Below are 17789 nucleotides of genomic sequence, written 5' to 3'. Positions count from 1 at the left end.
GCACTCGCGGACACCCTCTCCGTCTGCGCACAGCAATAGTGCCATTCCTGGCCCGAAATTTCCTGTCCCATATCCTGGGACCAACGAGCTCGGGCAGCACCCTGTGGCGCACTGATTTCAGCGTATAGCGATTTATAAAGAATGGAGACCAAGTTGGACGCAGTCCGTGCTCCCAAGAGGAGATGGACCTGAGGGAGCACCGGCGGCTCCTGCGGGTACTCCGGAGTGCAGGCACGCATTCCCTCCTGCAAGCGCGCATATAAGAAGGTCTCCATAGCATCAGGGGGGGCTTCGTGACATAGCTGCTGGAGGGTGATGAACGTCCCGTTAGGGTAGATGTCACCCCACGTGCTGATCCCTCGCCGTTTTTTAAGCTTATGGAAGATGCCCTCCCGGAGGAGGGACAGCTGGGGTTGGTATACCAGCGGCATCCGGGGGGAGTAGATCACTGGGGCCTGCAGTTTATTCGCGATCCAGCCCCAAGCCCGCACTTTTCTGTATCTTTTTTTATTCTGTCTCGTACGATAATGGGTAACATGCAATTCTGCATCAGAAGCTTAATGATACAAATTTTTCATTGTGATGCATACACATTTTGCCGATGGATCTTGAGTAAATGCATGTATCTTGTGGATAGTTTGAACGAGATTTGTAACTTATTTAGAGTGGCATTTTCTTTTAACTATGCAATTTCTGAGGAGGAGCTTAGCGCGCATCCAAGATGGTCGCGTGAGCACAGGGCTCCACGGACCCTCGCCACTCGTCGCAATTTATCCTGATGATATCCTGATTTCTCGGACGGACTCTGGAAGGTGAACCTCGACTGAGTCCATAACTCTTTCCAGAATTTGAATCTGACTTGGGCGACCAGAATTATAGCACTTTGAACTTTTGAGGCCCACCTGAAGGCCGTGCCGGGGACTTGGTGATTTGTGGAGCCGGGACGTAGTTGAACAACGGCAGTGGGACCTCATCGCTGGCCGTACCCCCACTTTCGGTTTCGTTTCCGGCTCCTGACATGGTCTGATTGAGAGACCGTTTCGCTCGTCCGGGGACCAATCCACCCCCCATTTAGTGTCATCGCTGCCTCTTTGGTCAAGTCGTGACTTTCTCCGGACCTTACGAGCCAGCTTCTTGGCCTGTTGGTGCCCGACCTGCCGGCGGCCATTTTCACCAGGTCTTGCGGGCCCCTCCGGGGTGCATCTTCCAACATGACGGGCAGGGGTGAACCCGAGAAGCGGAAGACCAAGACGTCTCTTAGTGGGGGACCGTTCCAGACAAATGTTATGGACCGTTACACTCGAGCCAAAGGATCCCCCGGGCTCTCCAGCAGTACCCCGGAGGATGCCAGAGACGACCCTTCTGCCCCTGTTGACTTGTCCCTGCAGGACATTATGGGCGCCATCACCGGCATGAAGGAGACCATCGGCCAGCAATATGAGGCTCTGGCTTGTAAAATTGACACGGTCGCCATTGATGTCACCCTAATCAGGGCCGAACTGTCCAAGACTAATGAGAAGGTGCAGTCATTGGATTTGAAGACTTCCGGCCTCACGGCCGATGTGTTGGAACTTCAAACAGACCTTGGCACTCTGAAATCGGCCAACGACCTGATGTCCCATCGGCTGGAGGATTTTGAGAACAGGGCAAGACGTAACAACATTTGCGTCATAGGTGTTCCGGAGAACCCCGAGACTCGTTCGGTTGACCTCCTGGTCGAAGATTTAATCCTCACCCATCTTGCCCCTTCTGGACTGAGCAAGTTTTTCGCTGTGGAGCGTGCACATCGTGTCCCGGGCGGTAAGCCCAAGCCTGGCGCTTCCGAGGCCTATCATCGCAAAACTTTTTCATTTCAGAGACCGTGATGCGATTTTGCAGGCTTCGAGAGTGCACGGCCCGGTGAACTTTGAAAACTCCTCTGTCAATTTTTTCCCGGACTTCACTCAACTTGTCCAGAGACAGAGGATGGGCTTTCATGGGGTTAAGCGACGTCTCCGGGACCTGGGATTGAAGTATGCTATGCTTTTCCCTACCAGGCTTCGAGTGGAATACGAGGAACGGACCTTCTTTTTCGAGTGACCGGACAATGTGAGTGACTGGTTGGATTCCCTGCCTGGTCGGGGCGATCGGACGGGGCACCCTGCCGGTGTCGAGGGTGGTGAGACTACACAGAAGTGACCTTTTGGTCCCTAACCCTGACAATCGGACATTGCTCAGTTGGGTTCTACTCCTTATGTATATTCTGCCTTCTAGTAGTTCGCGTCCGGGTGGTGGGTGGAGACGGGCCTTTCTCCTCCTCCGGGGTCTTTTTGTAGAATGGGATTGTTAGGGCGACAGGCACACTGCATTTTGGGGTGGCTTTTTAGTCTGCAGGGGTGCAGGGAGGGGGGAGTTGTAACGGGTTTTGGTTGGGGGGTGGGAGGGGGTGTTTGTGTTTTCTTTTCTCAAGGCGGCATATTGGCTCTTTCTCTGTTTCAGGTGTCCTGCTCTCTGTGGGGGGACTCATGCAACTCTTGTATGGATGGGGGGGTAGTGGGTTGAGGTTGATATCTTGGAACGGAAATGGATTGGGGGATCGTATTAAACGGGGTGTTGTTCGGCAATATTTGCGTCGTCTGACACCTGATGTAGTACTCCTGCAGGAGACGCATTTGGTCGGCAATGTGTGTCATGCTATGAATAGGTGGGGGTACCGATTGGTTGCACACTCTGGGTTCACCACTGGTTCCAGAGGGGTTGGTATTCTGGTCCGGTCTTCCCTCCCACTAGAGATTGATAATGTTATTCTTGACGACAGAGGGCGCTATGCCGCCCTAACCGGTAGGTGCCACGATATATGTTCCCCCAGGCCTCCAGACCTCCACTTTCTCTGACGTTGGTCGGATGTTGCTGGAACTCCCTGATAGTCTTCTCCTCATGGGTGGGGACTTCAACTCCGTACTGTCCGGCGATCAGGATCGCCACCCCCCAGGGCCCTTTCCGTTTCCCAATCATGGCTTGGTGGGTTCTTGGACACCTTTGGTTTGGTGGATTGCTGGAGATTAATGCATCCGACGCAATGTCAATACACCTTCCACTCCGGGGCTCATGGGAGTCTCTCCAGGCTTGATCACTTCCTCATGCCTGCGGCCCAGTCCCCCCACATTGGGGAGGTACGACACTTGGCCCGGGGCATTTCAGATCACTCCCCTGTGTGGCTTCTTTTCGACGCGGGGACGCAAGCCGCGTGGCGGATCGCCCCTATTAACCCTTGGCATCTGCGCAACCCCAAGACTCGCAACAGCCTTATTAAGTCGCTCGACCACTACTTCCTGGAGAACGAGGGGTCTGTTTTGTCCTCAGTGTCCTTGTGGGAAGCCTTCAAAACTGTTATTCGTGGACAGGCCCTATCTTTAATAGTCGAGACCAAGAAAGCTAGGAATGGGGAGGTCGTGCAGCTGGAGACCGAAATACTGGAGTTGGAGGCTGATCTAGACTTAGGTGTCACCCAGGATAGGCTCCACGCCCTTAACTTGAAACAGTTTGAATATAAATCCCTTGTTACGGATGCTGCCAAGATAATGTACAGGGAACAGCAAGGTAGACTGTATGATGTCGGGGATAAGGCGGGTAAATTGATTCCATGGCTTGATAAGGAGAGAGCCAACCGTGGCGAGATTGTGGAGTGTTTTGCTGACTATTTTCGTGTGGTCTACTCCCCGGTGTCCGATAGAGATGAGGATGACTCTCGTTTCTTGTTGAGGGATATTGCGCTGCCCTGCCTGTCTGAAGAGGATCGAGAGCGTATGGAGGCGTCGTTGTCAGCCGACGAGATTGCTGCTGCGATTCGTTCCCTTCGTTCTGGCAAAGCTATGGGCCCCAATGGATTGCCTATTGAATTGTACAAATTGCGCCCGGATAAAGTCGCACCGTTTCTCCGTGATATGTTTCTGGAGTCGCGTGAGCTTGGTTCCCTCCTTTGCGACCAGCGTCTGGCCACTATAGTTGTGATTCCTAAGGAGGGTAAGCCTCGTGATCGTTGTGCCTCATACAGGCCTATTTCCCAATTGAATGCCGAGCCGAAGATTCTCGCCAAGGTCCTTGCTAATCGCTTACTCGCTGTCATCTGTGACCTGATTCATCCGGATCAATCTGGTTTCATTCCGCACCGGAACACTGCTCTGAACTTGCGGCGCCTACACGGCGTTCTCGCCAGGGCGGGGCTTCTCTCCGAGCCGGCCATCTTGGCTTCCTTGGACGCCACGATGGCCTTTGATACGATAGAATGGCCATATCTTTGGGCCACTCTGGCGAAGTTCGGTTTTGGTGCGGGATTTATTAGTTGGGTGAAACTTCTATATACGGATCTGCTAGCTCAGGTTGTCGTCAATGGTAGGGTGTCCCAGCCCTTCGCTCTCTGGAGGGGTACCAGGCAGGGGTGTCCGTTGTCCCCCCTGCTCTTTGCTCTTGCTCTAGAACCACTTGCAGCCTGGCTCTGATGGGAACCATCGATAAAGGGCATTCAGTAGGCCCCTGAATTTGAAGACCGGGTTTCGTTGTACGCTGACGATATTCTTTTGTACCTCACCTCCCCGCGTGAATCCCTTAACGTCCTATTTGACGTCCTCACTTCTTTCGGTAAAAACTCTAGATTGATCATTAATTGGTCTAAATCGTGTGTGTATGTTCTCTCCGGTGGCCTTCCCCCCCCCCCCCCCCCCCCCCCCCCTACCGCATAGGTTCCCCATTCAAATTTCGCACTCTGGTTTCAAGTACTTGGGGGTCTACGTATCGTTGGACTCGGTGGTCCGTTACGAGCGTAATCTCCTTCCCCCCTCTCCGGCGATTGAAGTTGGACGTGGCTCGGTGGCGTAGATTGCCGTTGTCGCCACTCGGTCGAGCGGCACTTTTTAAAATGATGTCCCTGCCCCGATTTCTCTACGCACTCCAGAACTCCTTTGATATTATTCCGGCGGCCTACTTTCGGGAGGTGGAGGGTTTACAGAGGAGACTCGTTTGGGACGGCCGCGCACGCATCGCGCTTGCAAAACTGACTCTCCCCTGGTATGACGGGGGCGTTGCGCTCCCGGACATCAGGAGGTATTATTGGGCCTCCCAGTTGTCCGCCATCAACCATGCTACGTATGCACCCGGTCCAAATCCGGCTTTTGAGATGGATAAATATCAGTTGCCTGGTGGCAACTTCAACAGAGCGCTCTACTCTCAGACGGCGGGGAGAAACCTAACGGGACCCACTAAGATTGCAGTACGTGTGTGGAAGGATGCCAATGTGGCGGTGGGATGGAATGATCGCCTGACACGAGCGACCACCTTGTTTGCATCGGACAGATTGGGATGCCTCTGGTTTTGAGAACTGGGATACGATTGGCATTAGCAGAGTGGGTGATCTCTGGGTGAAAGGTGCGGTCAAATCCTTTGCTGTGCTTCAGAGTGAGTATGAGTTGAGTGAGAGGGAGTTCTTCAGATATGCACAGGTTCGCCACGCTTTGCTGTCGGTCTTCGAGGCCGGTACAACCGTCCCCGCATCTTCGCCACTCGAGGACCGTATACTTGATGGTCATCTGCCCGACAGTACGATTTCCTTGATCTATAAGAAATTAATCAACAATCGGGCGGACCTCCTTGTGCGTCTTAGGGAGGCCAGGACCGGAGACGGGTTGGAGTTGGATGACGAAGACTGGCAGTCCGCACTGTCCTCCCCAAAAGAGGTTGCCATTCCTGCCTGTCTATGTCTAGTCCAGCTCAAAATTCTTCACCGTGTTTATGTGACGGGTCCTCGTTTGGTTGTGATGGGTTTTTCTTCGGACGGGAATGAGCGCCACCTTCCTTCATATCCTTTGGGAGTGCCGCGAGGTTGCGGCGTATTGGCACCGTGTGCATGCTGTAATGGAGTGTGTCACTGGGGTCGCTCTGTTGCCTGAGGCTCGTCGATGTTTGTTGAATGTATGGGAGCCGAATGACTACAACGTCGCCCAGGCCCGGTGGGCGGCGCTTGGGAACATGATTGCAAAGAGGGATATTACGCAGCTTTGGGGTTCCCGACGGCCTCCCACTGTGTCAGTGTGGAAGGAGAACATGGACTGGTGCATGTTCAGAGAGAAGACGGTGTACCTGGTTCGGGGTAAGCCTGGGGCATGGGGTAGAATTTGGAGTCAGTGGAACACCTACCGAGGTAACATCTGTACGCCCCCTTTTGTAGATACCCCGGACATTTCTCTGTCCCCCTGATCCTGAGGTTCCTGGAATACTGTACCCTTTTGGCTGATTGTCCTGACTTCCCCGCTACCTCCCCCCCCCCCCCACCCTCCCCTCCCCCCCCGGTCATCTCTATATTGTCCTCCTGAGTCTCTGCCTGGTGTGGTGGGATCCCCCCATCGGCGCTCGACGCCGTCCAGATTGTTTCTCGCCTTGAGTTTTGTTTTTTTGTTCCTTTGTTTGTGCTTTCTTTTAAAAGTTAAAATATTTGTATCCTGCCTAGCTTCTGAGTTGCCGAGAATATTTCCTGTAACCCTGCTGAGCCTCTGGGAATCAGTCGCTGCTTCGTGATGTCACGCAATTGACATGCATATACTAGCGGCCAGCCCTGGTGGTTGTAGGCCCATATTTGTAATGATGCTATTTTGCACAATAAAGTTTAAAAACAAAAAAAAAAACTATGCAATTTCTTTTCTTAATGAGGTACTCTGGTATATAGATGTGTTTTTTTTTTTATTCCATCACACACTGATGGCACAGTATGAACCATCACATTTAATCTGTGCTTGGTATGTGGTTGCCCAATGATGTGATAAGTTTCACCTATTTTTGGGATTGTGATTTTCTAATTATTTCTTTTAGGCGACAGAATTATAAAAGTGAACGGTGAAAGTGTTATAGGAAAGACATACTCACAAGTAATCTCTTTAATTCAGAACAGGTAAGAATCATTTAAAGTTTGATCCCTGTAAAATGGTCTTATGATTTGTTTTAGGTGATGTTTTTGAAATATTTTAGTGTGGTATAATTTTGTGATATACATTTCCGGTATGTTGATGTATTTTTGTTTATTTTAGGCAACTTAAGATCTATATCTTGTGCATTATTGCCCATGGTTAATGAGTTTCCTCTGTAATAACGTTTCATTTGTTATACAGAAAAAATACACATGTATTGATTGATAAGATGTAAAGTTATGCTTAATGTTGTATCTCCAAAAGAATTGAAGCTGTAGTATAGGGACATTTCCCACTAGGGCAGCTGCTATGTCAGTTTCCTAATATAATATTGTATCCACACAGCACAAAACACAATCTGCAGTAGTTTACGGTCTGCACCTATTTGTTCGCGAATGGTTTGAGAGCTTTTGGACCAGTCAGATTTGTTGCAGCTTAAAAATATTGGAGCTGAAGACAGTTTTATTTTTAGCATTGAAGCTTTCCTACCAGTGGGGAGGTCAAGAGTTGGAAAAGTCTGAGGAAACACAGGGGCATTCTTTCCACAATCCTGCTGGTTGGCAGTGGCTCTGCTGGTTTAAGCTTTACAGCACATGTTCCTGCCAGACTCCTCCATCACAAGCCTAACATCAGCGAGTGGACAGCCTGAACAGGTGTCCATTCTCGCTAAAGCAATAGGACATTTGCCCGGAAATCTTGGAGACTTAGGACTGTCCACCCAGAGAAACTTTTACCATCAACCTGAACACCGGGTGCCTAATTTTGATTGGTTATGTGAACTGCTTTATGCTTTTCTTCCAATCCCCCATGTCCCAAAGGATATATATATATATATATATCTCCTTAGGGTTATTCCAAAACAATAGGGGTGGTTTGCAGGCTTTCATTGCCAGTCCTATATCTTCCCATGTCATAGATGATCACAGTGGAGATCTCAAATTGTTCAGATCCATGAACTGTGGTGCGCACTCCTTGTACATGTCGTGATTGAGAAGTAAACCTGTCTAACACCTCTCCCAACTGCTAATTTCAGATGCTGTGTGTCTCTAAGATGTAATTACTGTTTTGCTTCCTTTTCTAGCCATTGGCTTGGCCTTTTTAGTATTTTAGTGTAAAGTCTCCATACTTTTAATGATAGAATCGGTCTGGCATTTCGAACATTTAGTTGTCAGTAAACATGACACTGCAACTTGGTGTTCCATATGCCATGAGCACTATGTATGTGACTGTGGTCCTGTTTCGTTAGTGGGTTCATTTTGCCGCCATATTCTTAGTCCTACTGTACAAGGAAGGCATATACCAGCACGTACATCCTGACTTTTGTATGCAACAAGCAACAAAGATCATACAACTTTTAAACCCCCTAACTCACATCGATGGACTGCAACAGCTTAGTGAGACCCATATAGTTGCAATTAAATCTGTAATTTATACCGTCCTTTACAGCAGATTTTTGTTTTAAATTTTTTTTGGAAGTAGCCCTGGTCTTCATCATCAGAACTTTTTAGCACTCATTCATTTTAATTGGGGACCCCATTTGAGTCATTGGAATCATGCAGCACCGCACTACATGAGTGGCGCTGCTTCATAATATTTCTTTCATTTCTTTTTTTCGCTGAAACAGGTATGTGGACTCTCAAATTCAGTAATAAATGTGTCTAGTAGTTCCAGTAGAAATTGTAAATTCAGATTCTATTTATCTTTTTCTTTCAGTAATGTGTCTTCTGCAAAATGTTTGAGCAGACTGTCTAATATCCTTTTTGTGATGGTTTGATGTTGGAACAGAAAATGCAAAGCTTGCCTCAACAGGGCCTCGAAGGCCTTCTGCTCAAGTGAATAGAAATTGAAGGCCGAAAGAGGTTTGCCCACAGAGAGCAGAGAGGACCTCCTCCTGGGACTTGTTGTCCTCATTTGCAGGACCTGGATTGACCTAAAAAAGTTTGTGTTTCGAGATTTGAGTGAGTCGTTTTCCAGATTCAAACATCTTCCTGAAGAAAGAAATGGAACAACTTACTCTCTGAACTGCGAGGATAAATTGTTTCTGGTTCTGGAGTACTTTTGTAAATAGCTCGGGGGGGGGGGGGGGACCTCAGAAGGCAGCTTCTGGGAAGGAGGAAGCACTGGCTTCAGTGTCAGCAGCTTTCTCTATTGTGCATTTCCCATTGTTGAGACTGTAATAAATATGTTCCAATTTTGATTGCAGTTGGTTTCCTAAAACACATTGAGCCATTGCGCAGACCATTACACAGACCAGATTTCCATGACAGTGCTATTGATATTCTCAGTAGTTCGAAGGCAATATCACCTTTTCTTTGTCCCACGAAGAATCATATTTTTCTGGGATGTGCTTTGAAACTTAAAAGGATATCCATACCTCTTCTAAGTACACCTTCTAGTTAAGGAGCACCCTTACTGTTTAAGTAAAATTATAAAAAGTGGCAAAGTTTGGGTGCAACGTTCTGTCTTTAGGCTGATTTTTTTTTTTAAATTACATTTATTTTGTGTTCTGCTTATCGTACAATATGCAGAAGAAAATGTAGCTATCGCACCAGCTTGCCAAGGCCAGCCCTATTCACTTTGCCAGTGCTTGTTTGTTTTCTCCAAATGTCCAGTTAAAAACTTTGGACATGACCATGTTAAGGGAGCAGTAGTTTGGAGAAGAGGCTGAATATACTTTGGAAAAGGCTAAGAAATATTGAGAGACTGCCATCGCTGTAGGACTGTTAGACATCTCCATGTCATTGTATGCTACTTAGCAATACAGATTAATACATTCAATTGCCCTTGTCCACAGGCCAAGATTTAGCAGGGATTATTCTTTGTAGGGGCATCATCAGTATAAGAATCCCCTAAGTGATGGAGGACAAAGCATACATTAGAAAACAGCTCTGGCTCCAGCTCCAGGTAAGTCTGTGACCCAAAGGAAACCGAATCAGACCTGGTGGGTTCAGCACGTTTTTCTAAAAGCTAGCAACTGTTTAAAGAGAAATCCTTCACGCAGCACGGACAGAAGGACTCTGAGCAAAACCTTTGGAGGAGGTTTTACAAATATTGCAAAAGTCCCTAATAGAAGGGGTGCCACAGAAAGAACGATATACGGTGGTCAACTCCAGCCAATTTGTTATACGAAACATCGTTCTAGACTCTCAAGAAGTTCATGTAAAAAGACAAAACTACAGAAGTGTTTTTGATGGAGGTCTTGTTTAATTAAAGAGCAAGTTATCTATTTGATGTTTTGAATATGCAAATGCATATTTTCATATTCCATTTTTCCAGCACACATGAAGCTTATTTATTTCTTTGTGGATTGCATGTGTTTCCTCTGGGGTTTTATGAGTTATTAGTGGTGGTGGTGATAACACATCTCTGCTGGCTAGGGGTGTTGTTATTGCCTTATCTGGACAATTGGCATTTGACAATGGTCTCCCAGGAAAAATAATTGATCACTTTCGAATGCAAATGGAGCTGCTGCCTAAGCTGGGGAGCTCCAGAATCCTCCTGGAGTAATGAGGGGCGCTTCTTTAATGTAGGTGTTTCCATTGGCTAAGATGCCTACAGTGAATGATGATTCTTGTATTCTTACTGCATAAACAATCAAGCATTTCAGCACAGAGGCTTATTTGCCTCATAGTAGCCTGCATTTTGCTGGTAGCGCAGGCAATATTGAAGATTAGGTCTTCGCAGTGGTCACTGAGGTTGTGACACCAAAATATTGATGGTAGAATATTGCCATACATAAATATTGACTACTAAATATTGGTTAGAAAACTATCACCCAACTGAAATTAATAATAGAAAATATAAACCTAGATGGACCATGTTTTTGTAAAGCTAATTAAGACACAGTATGTCGGGAGACATTGATGTGTATGAGATTTTGACATACAACTTTACTGAGGGCTTACATCATCCAAAACAATCAACTGGTCTCCAGGTGAGGCAAAATATTTGTTAGGATCTAATGTAGGGAACATGGAATTAACCACCACTAAAGAGATGGGAATTGGTTGTTCCTTTGTGTCGGGACCAGGTAGTGGGAGATGCCTCCCTCACAGGATGGGAAGAACATTGAAGGATCTGAATTGGAGGGTAAGCTCTTTCTAGCCGCATCTGAGAATGGGTATTCTACAAGGTAACTGCAGAAAGTGTGGAAACTAGAGAAAAGAGGAAGCCATACCACAAACTAAGGGAAAAGAAGAATTGCCGCATCTCACCTTCCCCTTTTTTAGAAAGCAAAGTGCAGGCCTCATCATATTCACAGAGTAATTGTTTTGTTAGTAAAATAAAGTATCGTACTCTCGGGTTGAAGGCTAGAAAACTGAATGCTTCAAGTGTTCATCTGCAAGGCTTGGATCACTGATGATGCCTTTAATAATGAACCAGTTCAAACAAAGAATTTTTTGAAAAACTGCGCTGTCCTGATTGATAGCAACAAACAACAAATTGATGTAAGTAATGCCTGAATTAATCTTGGCCACTGGAAGTTACATGGGCCGCATTCCAGACCATTGTTTTTTGACCAAAATACAATTCTTGCCGGAGACCATCCTTCTGCAAAACAATCTTGCTCCTGCTACAACAGGGGCAGTGCAAACAGAACTGCCAAGAACATAAGCAGGCCAAGACTGGTTTCTGTCTACCTCGGGCCTCACCAGTGGAAGGTACATCTTGAGTACTGTAGCATAGTGAGCATGGGCCCAGGTTGCTCCTAAGTTATCAGCAGCATCGCAGTGATGGAAACAATTCTTGAATTAATCCGATGATCTCTGGGTGTTGCATTCCAGGCCATATTTTTTATCCCACTGTGCCACTCTAGACAGGAACCAGCCATATGCGAATCAGTCTTGGTCATGTTCCAATAATGACATTCCAATCCAAACTCCCAGACCAGGCCCCTCCAGATGGAAAAACAAACAACCTAAGTTTGGTTTTTACTTTTTGGGGTTCATCACGGAGTTATAATAGCTTGAGTCCTGTAAAGTGTGATTGACAGCATGTTTTACAGACCGTGGTCAGAGATCCACTTTACCTTACTGCTTGGGGGCAGGAAAGAAGCTTTTCCGGCTCCTGAATAGTTAGAGTTCCTCAACTAAAAGATTCAAGATTCAGAAGGAATATGAAGTGTGGAAAGGACTACGAAGGTCACCACTCTCCTTATTCTGTCTTGGAAAGCATCTTGCCAGTATTCCTTCTAGACCAAAACATTGTGGTTGGGCACCTGGTCATATGGTGAAATAATAGGAGTTAGAATTCACCTTGAGGGCTACAAACTTGCACAAATGTGTTAAAAAAATGGTTCCCTGTCTGTTCGTATGGAGCTCAGATTGATGGCCTCTGGTCCAGGTCAGCATTTTGTATTGTGAAAGACATCTTCACCGCTACAAAATCGCCCTCGATTTAGAAGACAAGCTATATACTGCAAGTATCAAAACGTTTAAATTAAAGAATGTTGTTGATTGCTAATAAAAAGAAATCTCAGCAGCCTTCAGTTAAATGCTAAAGGGCTTCTCCTCAATTTGTTGGAGCATCCCCATTTATAAGGCATTCAGCTTCTGCTGTTGCTAAATGATGGTATCAGCATCCTCTTTGTTGACCAGTCCTGGAAAGTGTGCTATTTGACGTTAAGCAAGGAAGAGATAATGCTCAGGCATTAGATAATCCGAAAAGGCTTCTATCTTATTAAAACCAATTTGTCAGTGAAAAGAAATGTTGAGATCGATATGCATGAGTGGAACCTTTAACATAAGGTTGCCTCAGATTTGGGAGTGGGTGCTATCTAAAGGCTAGATCTCTTTGCGACTCAGCAAAAGGTGAAGGGTCCTATGGTGTGCTCTTGGGAATTTCTTAAGACTGCTTTAACAGATATGTTATGGGTTGCCTGAATATTTAATATATCGTATTCATGCCACCTTTTTTTCAATCATATTGGTAGTCCTGGTACAGGTGCACTGGTTTTGTACGACTGCAGTGTATATGGTTGCATTCAGAAGTATTCGTAAAGTGTAAAAGAAAAGTCAGTTTGGTGCATAAAGGAGCTGAAAGGAAAGTATTTTCTGGCAAGTTAAATAATTGTCTGAACATTTAAAGAGAAGAGGGAGTCTCTTCAATCGTCCAGTTTCTGTGGTCATTTATAGAATGATCAGGTTTTGCTTGAGGCAGTGGGGTTTCAGTTCCTAACTTAAGTTGAGGAAAGAGGGATCATTCTGGATATGGGTTGGATGGAATTCCAGATTCTTTGTGGATAGCAGTGGTGGTCTTCTGTCCTGTATTGTCTTTCCTGTGCTTTATCTGACATTGTTATTGTAGGTCTTCTTTTGCCCCCTTGTGATCTTGAATTGGTACACCATTCAGGGTGGAGTGTTAAGTTTGCACCTTGAGGTCATGTGGTTGGCTAGAGGAAGCCACTGTAATCCTGGGACGTAAGACCAATCAGTCCTTTGTCATTCAAGTAGCATAGATAATGTTTTAAGTGGGTCTGATTTGTTTTTTGAATATCGGTGAATATGATTTTGTCTCTGTTGGCAATATGCTACACATTGGACTTGGAATGCCAATTAAGAGGCCTGAATTAGTAAGAAAGACTTTGGTCTTTCAGAGCAAGCAGAATTGCATACCAAGCGGTTTGTGCCTTGTTTTCCTCAGTGTGTTCTGAAGCCATGACTGGTACCCATGTGGAATCCCAAAGATTTGACATGATCATCAGGCAGTGGAGTAAAGTAATCGAGGTTCATTTCTGCCAAAAGTCTAGCATTTGTTCTTTTTTTTTTTTTTTTAAATAGTTTTTATTCGTCAATATACACATAAATGGCAGGCCCCTGAAATCCCCAGAGGTACCTGCCGAAGCATTACAAACATAATATCGTAGACGTTTTACATTAGAGAAATAAATGAAGAGGCGCTTCATATGAAAAACAAACCCCCGAATCCCCCCCCACCAACTCCCGGATCCACCCCCCCCCCCCCCCGACCGCACCAAACCATGACCAACAAGCAACATCCTGCATGAGCATAGACTAGACAGTTCTGACACCGGGCCCAAACTAAGCCCTCCCTCCCCAGGGGAACTAAAGGGACCCCTCTTCCCGCTCCTCCGGGACTGGCTCCAGGGAGATACCTCTGTAATCTGCCCAACGCTTCCATATCTTATAGTGTTTACGTGGACACCCCCTGGCTGCAAGTATGGGGAACTCCAAACCCATGCTAAAGTCCAGACCCCTCTTCCACACATTCAGAGAGGGAGCCACCGGAGCCTTCCATGCCCGGGCGACATCCCTCTTAGCCAGCGTGAGGCCCAACAGTAGCAGGTGCCTCTTGTATATGTTTCCTCCAATGTCAGCCATGGCGTGCAGGAGTGTCAGCTTAGGGTCCGCGGGAAGATCCCAGCCCAGCACCTCAGATAGGCAGGACAGCACCCCTCTCCAGAAACGGGATAATGAAACACAGAGCCACACCGTGTGAATGAAGGAACACTCCTCCCGCCCACATCGGAGACATTCAGGAGTTGCGATCAGCCCTGCCCGCCACAGCCTCCTACGAGTAAAATAAACCCTGTGCAAGTATTTAAATTGAATAAGGCGTAGTCGAATGGCTATGGCTGCCCCCCCGAGGTGAGGCCAGTGCCTCCATCCAGTCCGTCTCATCGAGGGGAACAACATCACCCTCCCATTTCCCCCTTAGATACTGGAGCGAGGGGGAGCTGTGAATGACGAGCGTTTGGTATATCTTGGAAATTTTCCGCTCTTGGTGGTCCCCCATGAAGAGCTTCGCTTCCACGGGGCTAAACTCAGCTATGGAATCCAATCCCGCTAGGCTGGGGGAGAGTGCATGGCGGAATTGGAGGTATCTATAAAACTGTGTCTAGGGCATGCTGAATTCTTGTTGTAGATCTAGTAAGGACTTCAAAGTGCACCCCCGTACCACATTGCCTATGGTGGAGATGCCTATCTGATCCCACCCCTCAAACCCGGACAGGGCCGCCATCTGTGGTAATCGCCCATTGTGCCACAGGGGGGTTTCCCGCGTGAGTGTGTTCCACCACCCAATTCGTGTCAGCGCCTGGTACCAAATCTGAAAAACTACCTGCGTCACCGGTGGCAGCAGTGCCCGATACGGGGCGGAATATAGCAGGGTATGCAGTGTATGTGGGGCCATAAGTCGCCGTTCCACCGCGTAGGCCGGATCCCTCCTATCCCGATACCACCACTTGTTCAGGATCAACAGGTGGGAGGCCTGGTAGTAGGAACGCATATCTGACGTGGCCAGCCCCCCCTCGTATGTTGATAGGAAGCACGTCTGCAGGGCCACCCGAATCGCCCCACCCTCCCACTGGAACTGACCCAAGGTCGAATTCACCCGACGGAACTAGACTGGTGGAATAGTATAGGGATGATTCTGTAGCTGGCAGAGAAGACTGGGAAGGGCAACCATCTTAAAGATCGCGGACCGACCAAATATGGTGAGCCTCATGCGGGCCCACAATTTGATGTCTTGGCAGATACGATCCCATACGGGCACCACATTACGCTCCCAGGAAACCGCTGGGGTAGCTGATAAGAACACCCCTAAATACTTAAGTCCCCCCACAGCTATCCGCACCGTGGAGGCCCACCCCTGCGACCGAGTCGGACCGCCCAATACCCACAGGGTGGACTTCTGGGGATTCATGAAAAGACCCGAACTCTCTCCAAAGAGCTGCATAATACGGAGTAGCCGGGGCCCCATGCGGTCAAGATCTGTTAGAAAAAATAATACGTCATCCGCATAGAGAGCTATGCAATCGGACAGTCCATTCTCCCACTCAAAGCCGGAGATTTGCGCGTCAATCTGCACCCAGGCTGGCAGGGGTTCCATGGCCAGGGCAAATAAATAGGGGGACAGGGGACACCCCTGGCGTGTTCCACGTCGTACAGGGAAAGCCATTAAGGTTGCCCTCGCTACCCTAACCGAAGCCGTAAGCTCCGTGTATAGAAGCGTCACGTAGGATATGAACCGCGGACCAAAATTCAAGCGTTTCAGCAGCAGGAACAGATATTGCCAGCTAAGGGAGTCAAATGCACGATCCATATCCGCCAACAAGAGGGCTGCTGGGGCCCCCAGCCGCTGCACCGCGGCGATCGCAACGTGGGCCCGCCGAATGTTATGCCGCGTTGCGCGGGATGGCATAAAGCCCGCCTGGTCCGGGTGAACCAAAGAGGTAATATATGGCAAGAGGCGGTTGGCCAGGGCTTTCGCCAAAATTTTCGCCTCCACGTTAAGGAGGGAAATTGGACGATACGAGGCGTGTTCCCCCGGGGGTCTGCCTGATTTGTGGAACACCACAATTTCCGCATGCCTCCAGTCCTGAGGTAACAGCCCACAGTCCCGAGCCTCCTCCACCACCGCCTTATAATGTGGACCTAATTGGAGTTAATACTTCTGGAAGAACTCACTCGGGAACCCATTTGGGCACGGGGCTTTGCCCGGGTTGAGGCCACCCAGCGCCTCCCCGAATTCCTCCACCGTAAACGGGAGTTCCAGTTTAGTCTGCGCCGTCTCTGATAGAGCCGTGATGGGGTGATCACTTAAAAACCGCTCTATGTCCGTTTCCGTGAGACATTCACTGGGGCAGGCCTGCATAGTATGTAGTGAAACTATTAGCGAACGCACGTGGGTCCGCAAGGGGTGTGCCCTCCGAGTCTACGATCCTTGGGAGATCCTGGGCATGAGATATGCCCTGGCACAACCTGTGCAGCAACGTGCCCGATTTATCCCCCCCCATTGGTATATTCGGCTGCTAGTGGCTAACCAGGCCTGACGTGCCTCGTCGAGCAAGAGAGAACAGTACGTCTGCTGTGCGTAGAGTAGCTGCCGGTGAGTCACCTCTCCCCATCCTCCCCGCCCCTACTCTCCAGCTCCGCGACTTCGGCCTCCGCTTGAACCAACCCCTCTCGGCGCTTGCGGCGGGCCGCTGCGCAGTATGAGATATCAGCCCCGCGTAGTGTCGGTTTCCACGCCTCCCACAACATGTCTGCCCTGGACACAGATCCCTCATTCAGTGTCAAGTATTGATCTAATGCAGTAGTCATATGTGCCCTGTAGTCATCTTGTTGCAGGTGCCACACCGAAAGTCGCCAACGGAATGGCCGCCCCGCGCCCCCCATCTGGAAGACAGCGAACACTGGGGAATGATCCGAAAGACCTCGCGGAAGTATCTCTGCTTCCTCCAATCGGGACACCACGGCCCCAGAGAGGAAAATGTAGTCAAGGCGGGAGAAGGAGCCATGTACTGCAGACAGGTAAGTGTATTCACAGGCATTGCTGTGGCGGCACCGCCAGGCATCCACCCATGCCAGGCCACCGACCAGTGCATTGAGTTTTGTAGGCCCACCATCCACTCGCTCCCGGACTGTTGGTCTCTTGAGAGATCCATCACATCATTCCAGTCCCCTCCTATAAGCCCCAGAACATCCGGGATGTCCGCCCAAAGCGCCATAAGTTGTTCAGCAAATGTCCAGGACAGGGGGAGGGTGCGTACACACTACCAAAAACTACCCCTATCTGCCCCTGAGCGAAGATATATCTCCCATGTGTGTCTGTCCAAGTCCGATGATGGGTGTATGGGACCCGTTTGTGTACCAATATGCCTACGCCCCTGGAGCCCTGAACAAACCCCGAGTGGAACACTTGTATGTAGCCATATCTCTGGAGGCACAGGACTTTCGTCCCCAAAAGGTGCGTCTCCTGTAGGAGCAGTACATCGGCAGCGGCCCTCTTTGCATATTGCAGGATAGCCCCCCTCTTGATCTTGTCCAGGGCGCCCCGGACATTCCAGCTCAACACTTTTATTGTGGCCAGTCGCCCACTAGCCCCCCGGGAAGC

The 17789-nt window shown here is 48.6% G+C and overlaps 1 protein-coding gene across 5 annotated transcripts in view; it reads left to right on the top strand.

Annotated features, from left to right (window-relative positions):
* The window catches only part of ARHGAP21 (Rho GTPase activating protein 21), a 442217-nt gene that overhangs the window by 243237 nt on the left and 181191 nt on the right, over positions 1 to 17789 (top strand). For all 5 annotated transcript variants that reach the window (XM_085631689.1, XM_085631687.1, XM_085631691.1 and 2 more), the window contains one exon: positions 6838 to 6916. In XM_085631689.1, coding sequence (XP_085487815.1) covers positions 6838 to 6916 — 79 coding nt within the window. The remainder of the gene's footprint in view (positions 1 to 6837; positions 6917 to 17789) is intronic.

This window comes from Triturus cristatus, chromosome 10, assembly GCF_964204655.1.
Source record: "Triturus cristatus chromosome 10, aTriCri1.1, whole genome shotgun sequence".
In the NCBI taxonomy this organism is placed as follows: domain Eukaryota; kingdom Metazoa; phylum Chordata; class Amphibia; order Caudata; family Salamandridae; genus Triturus; species Triturus cristatus.
This window is presented reverse-complemented; position numbering and strand designations above follow the sequence as displayed.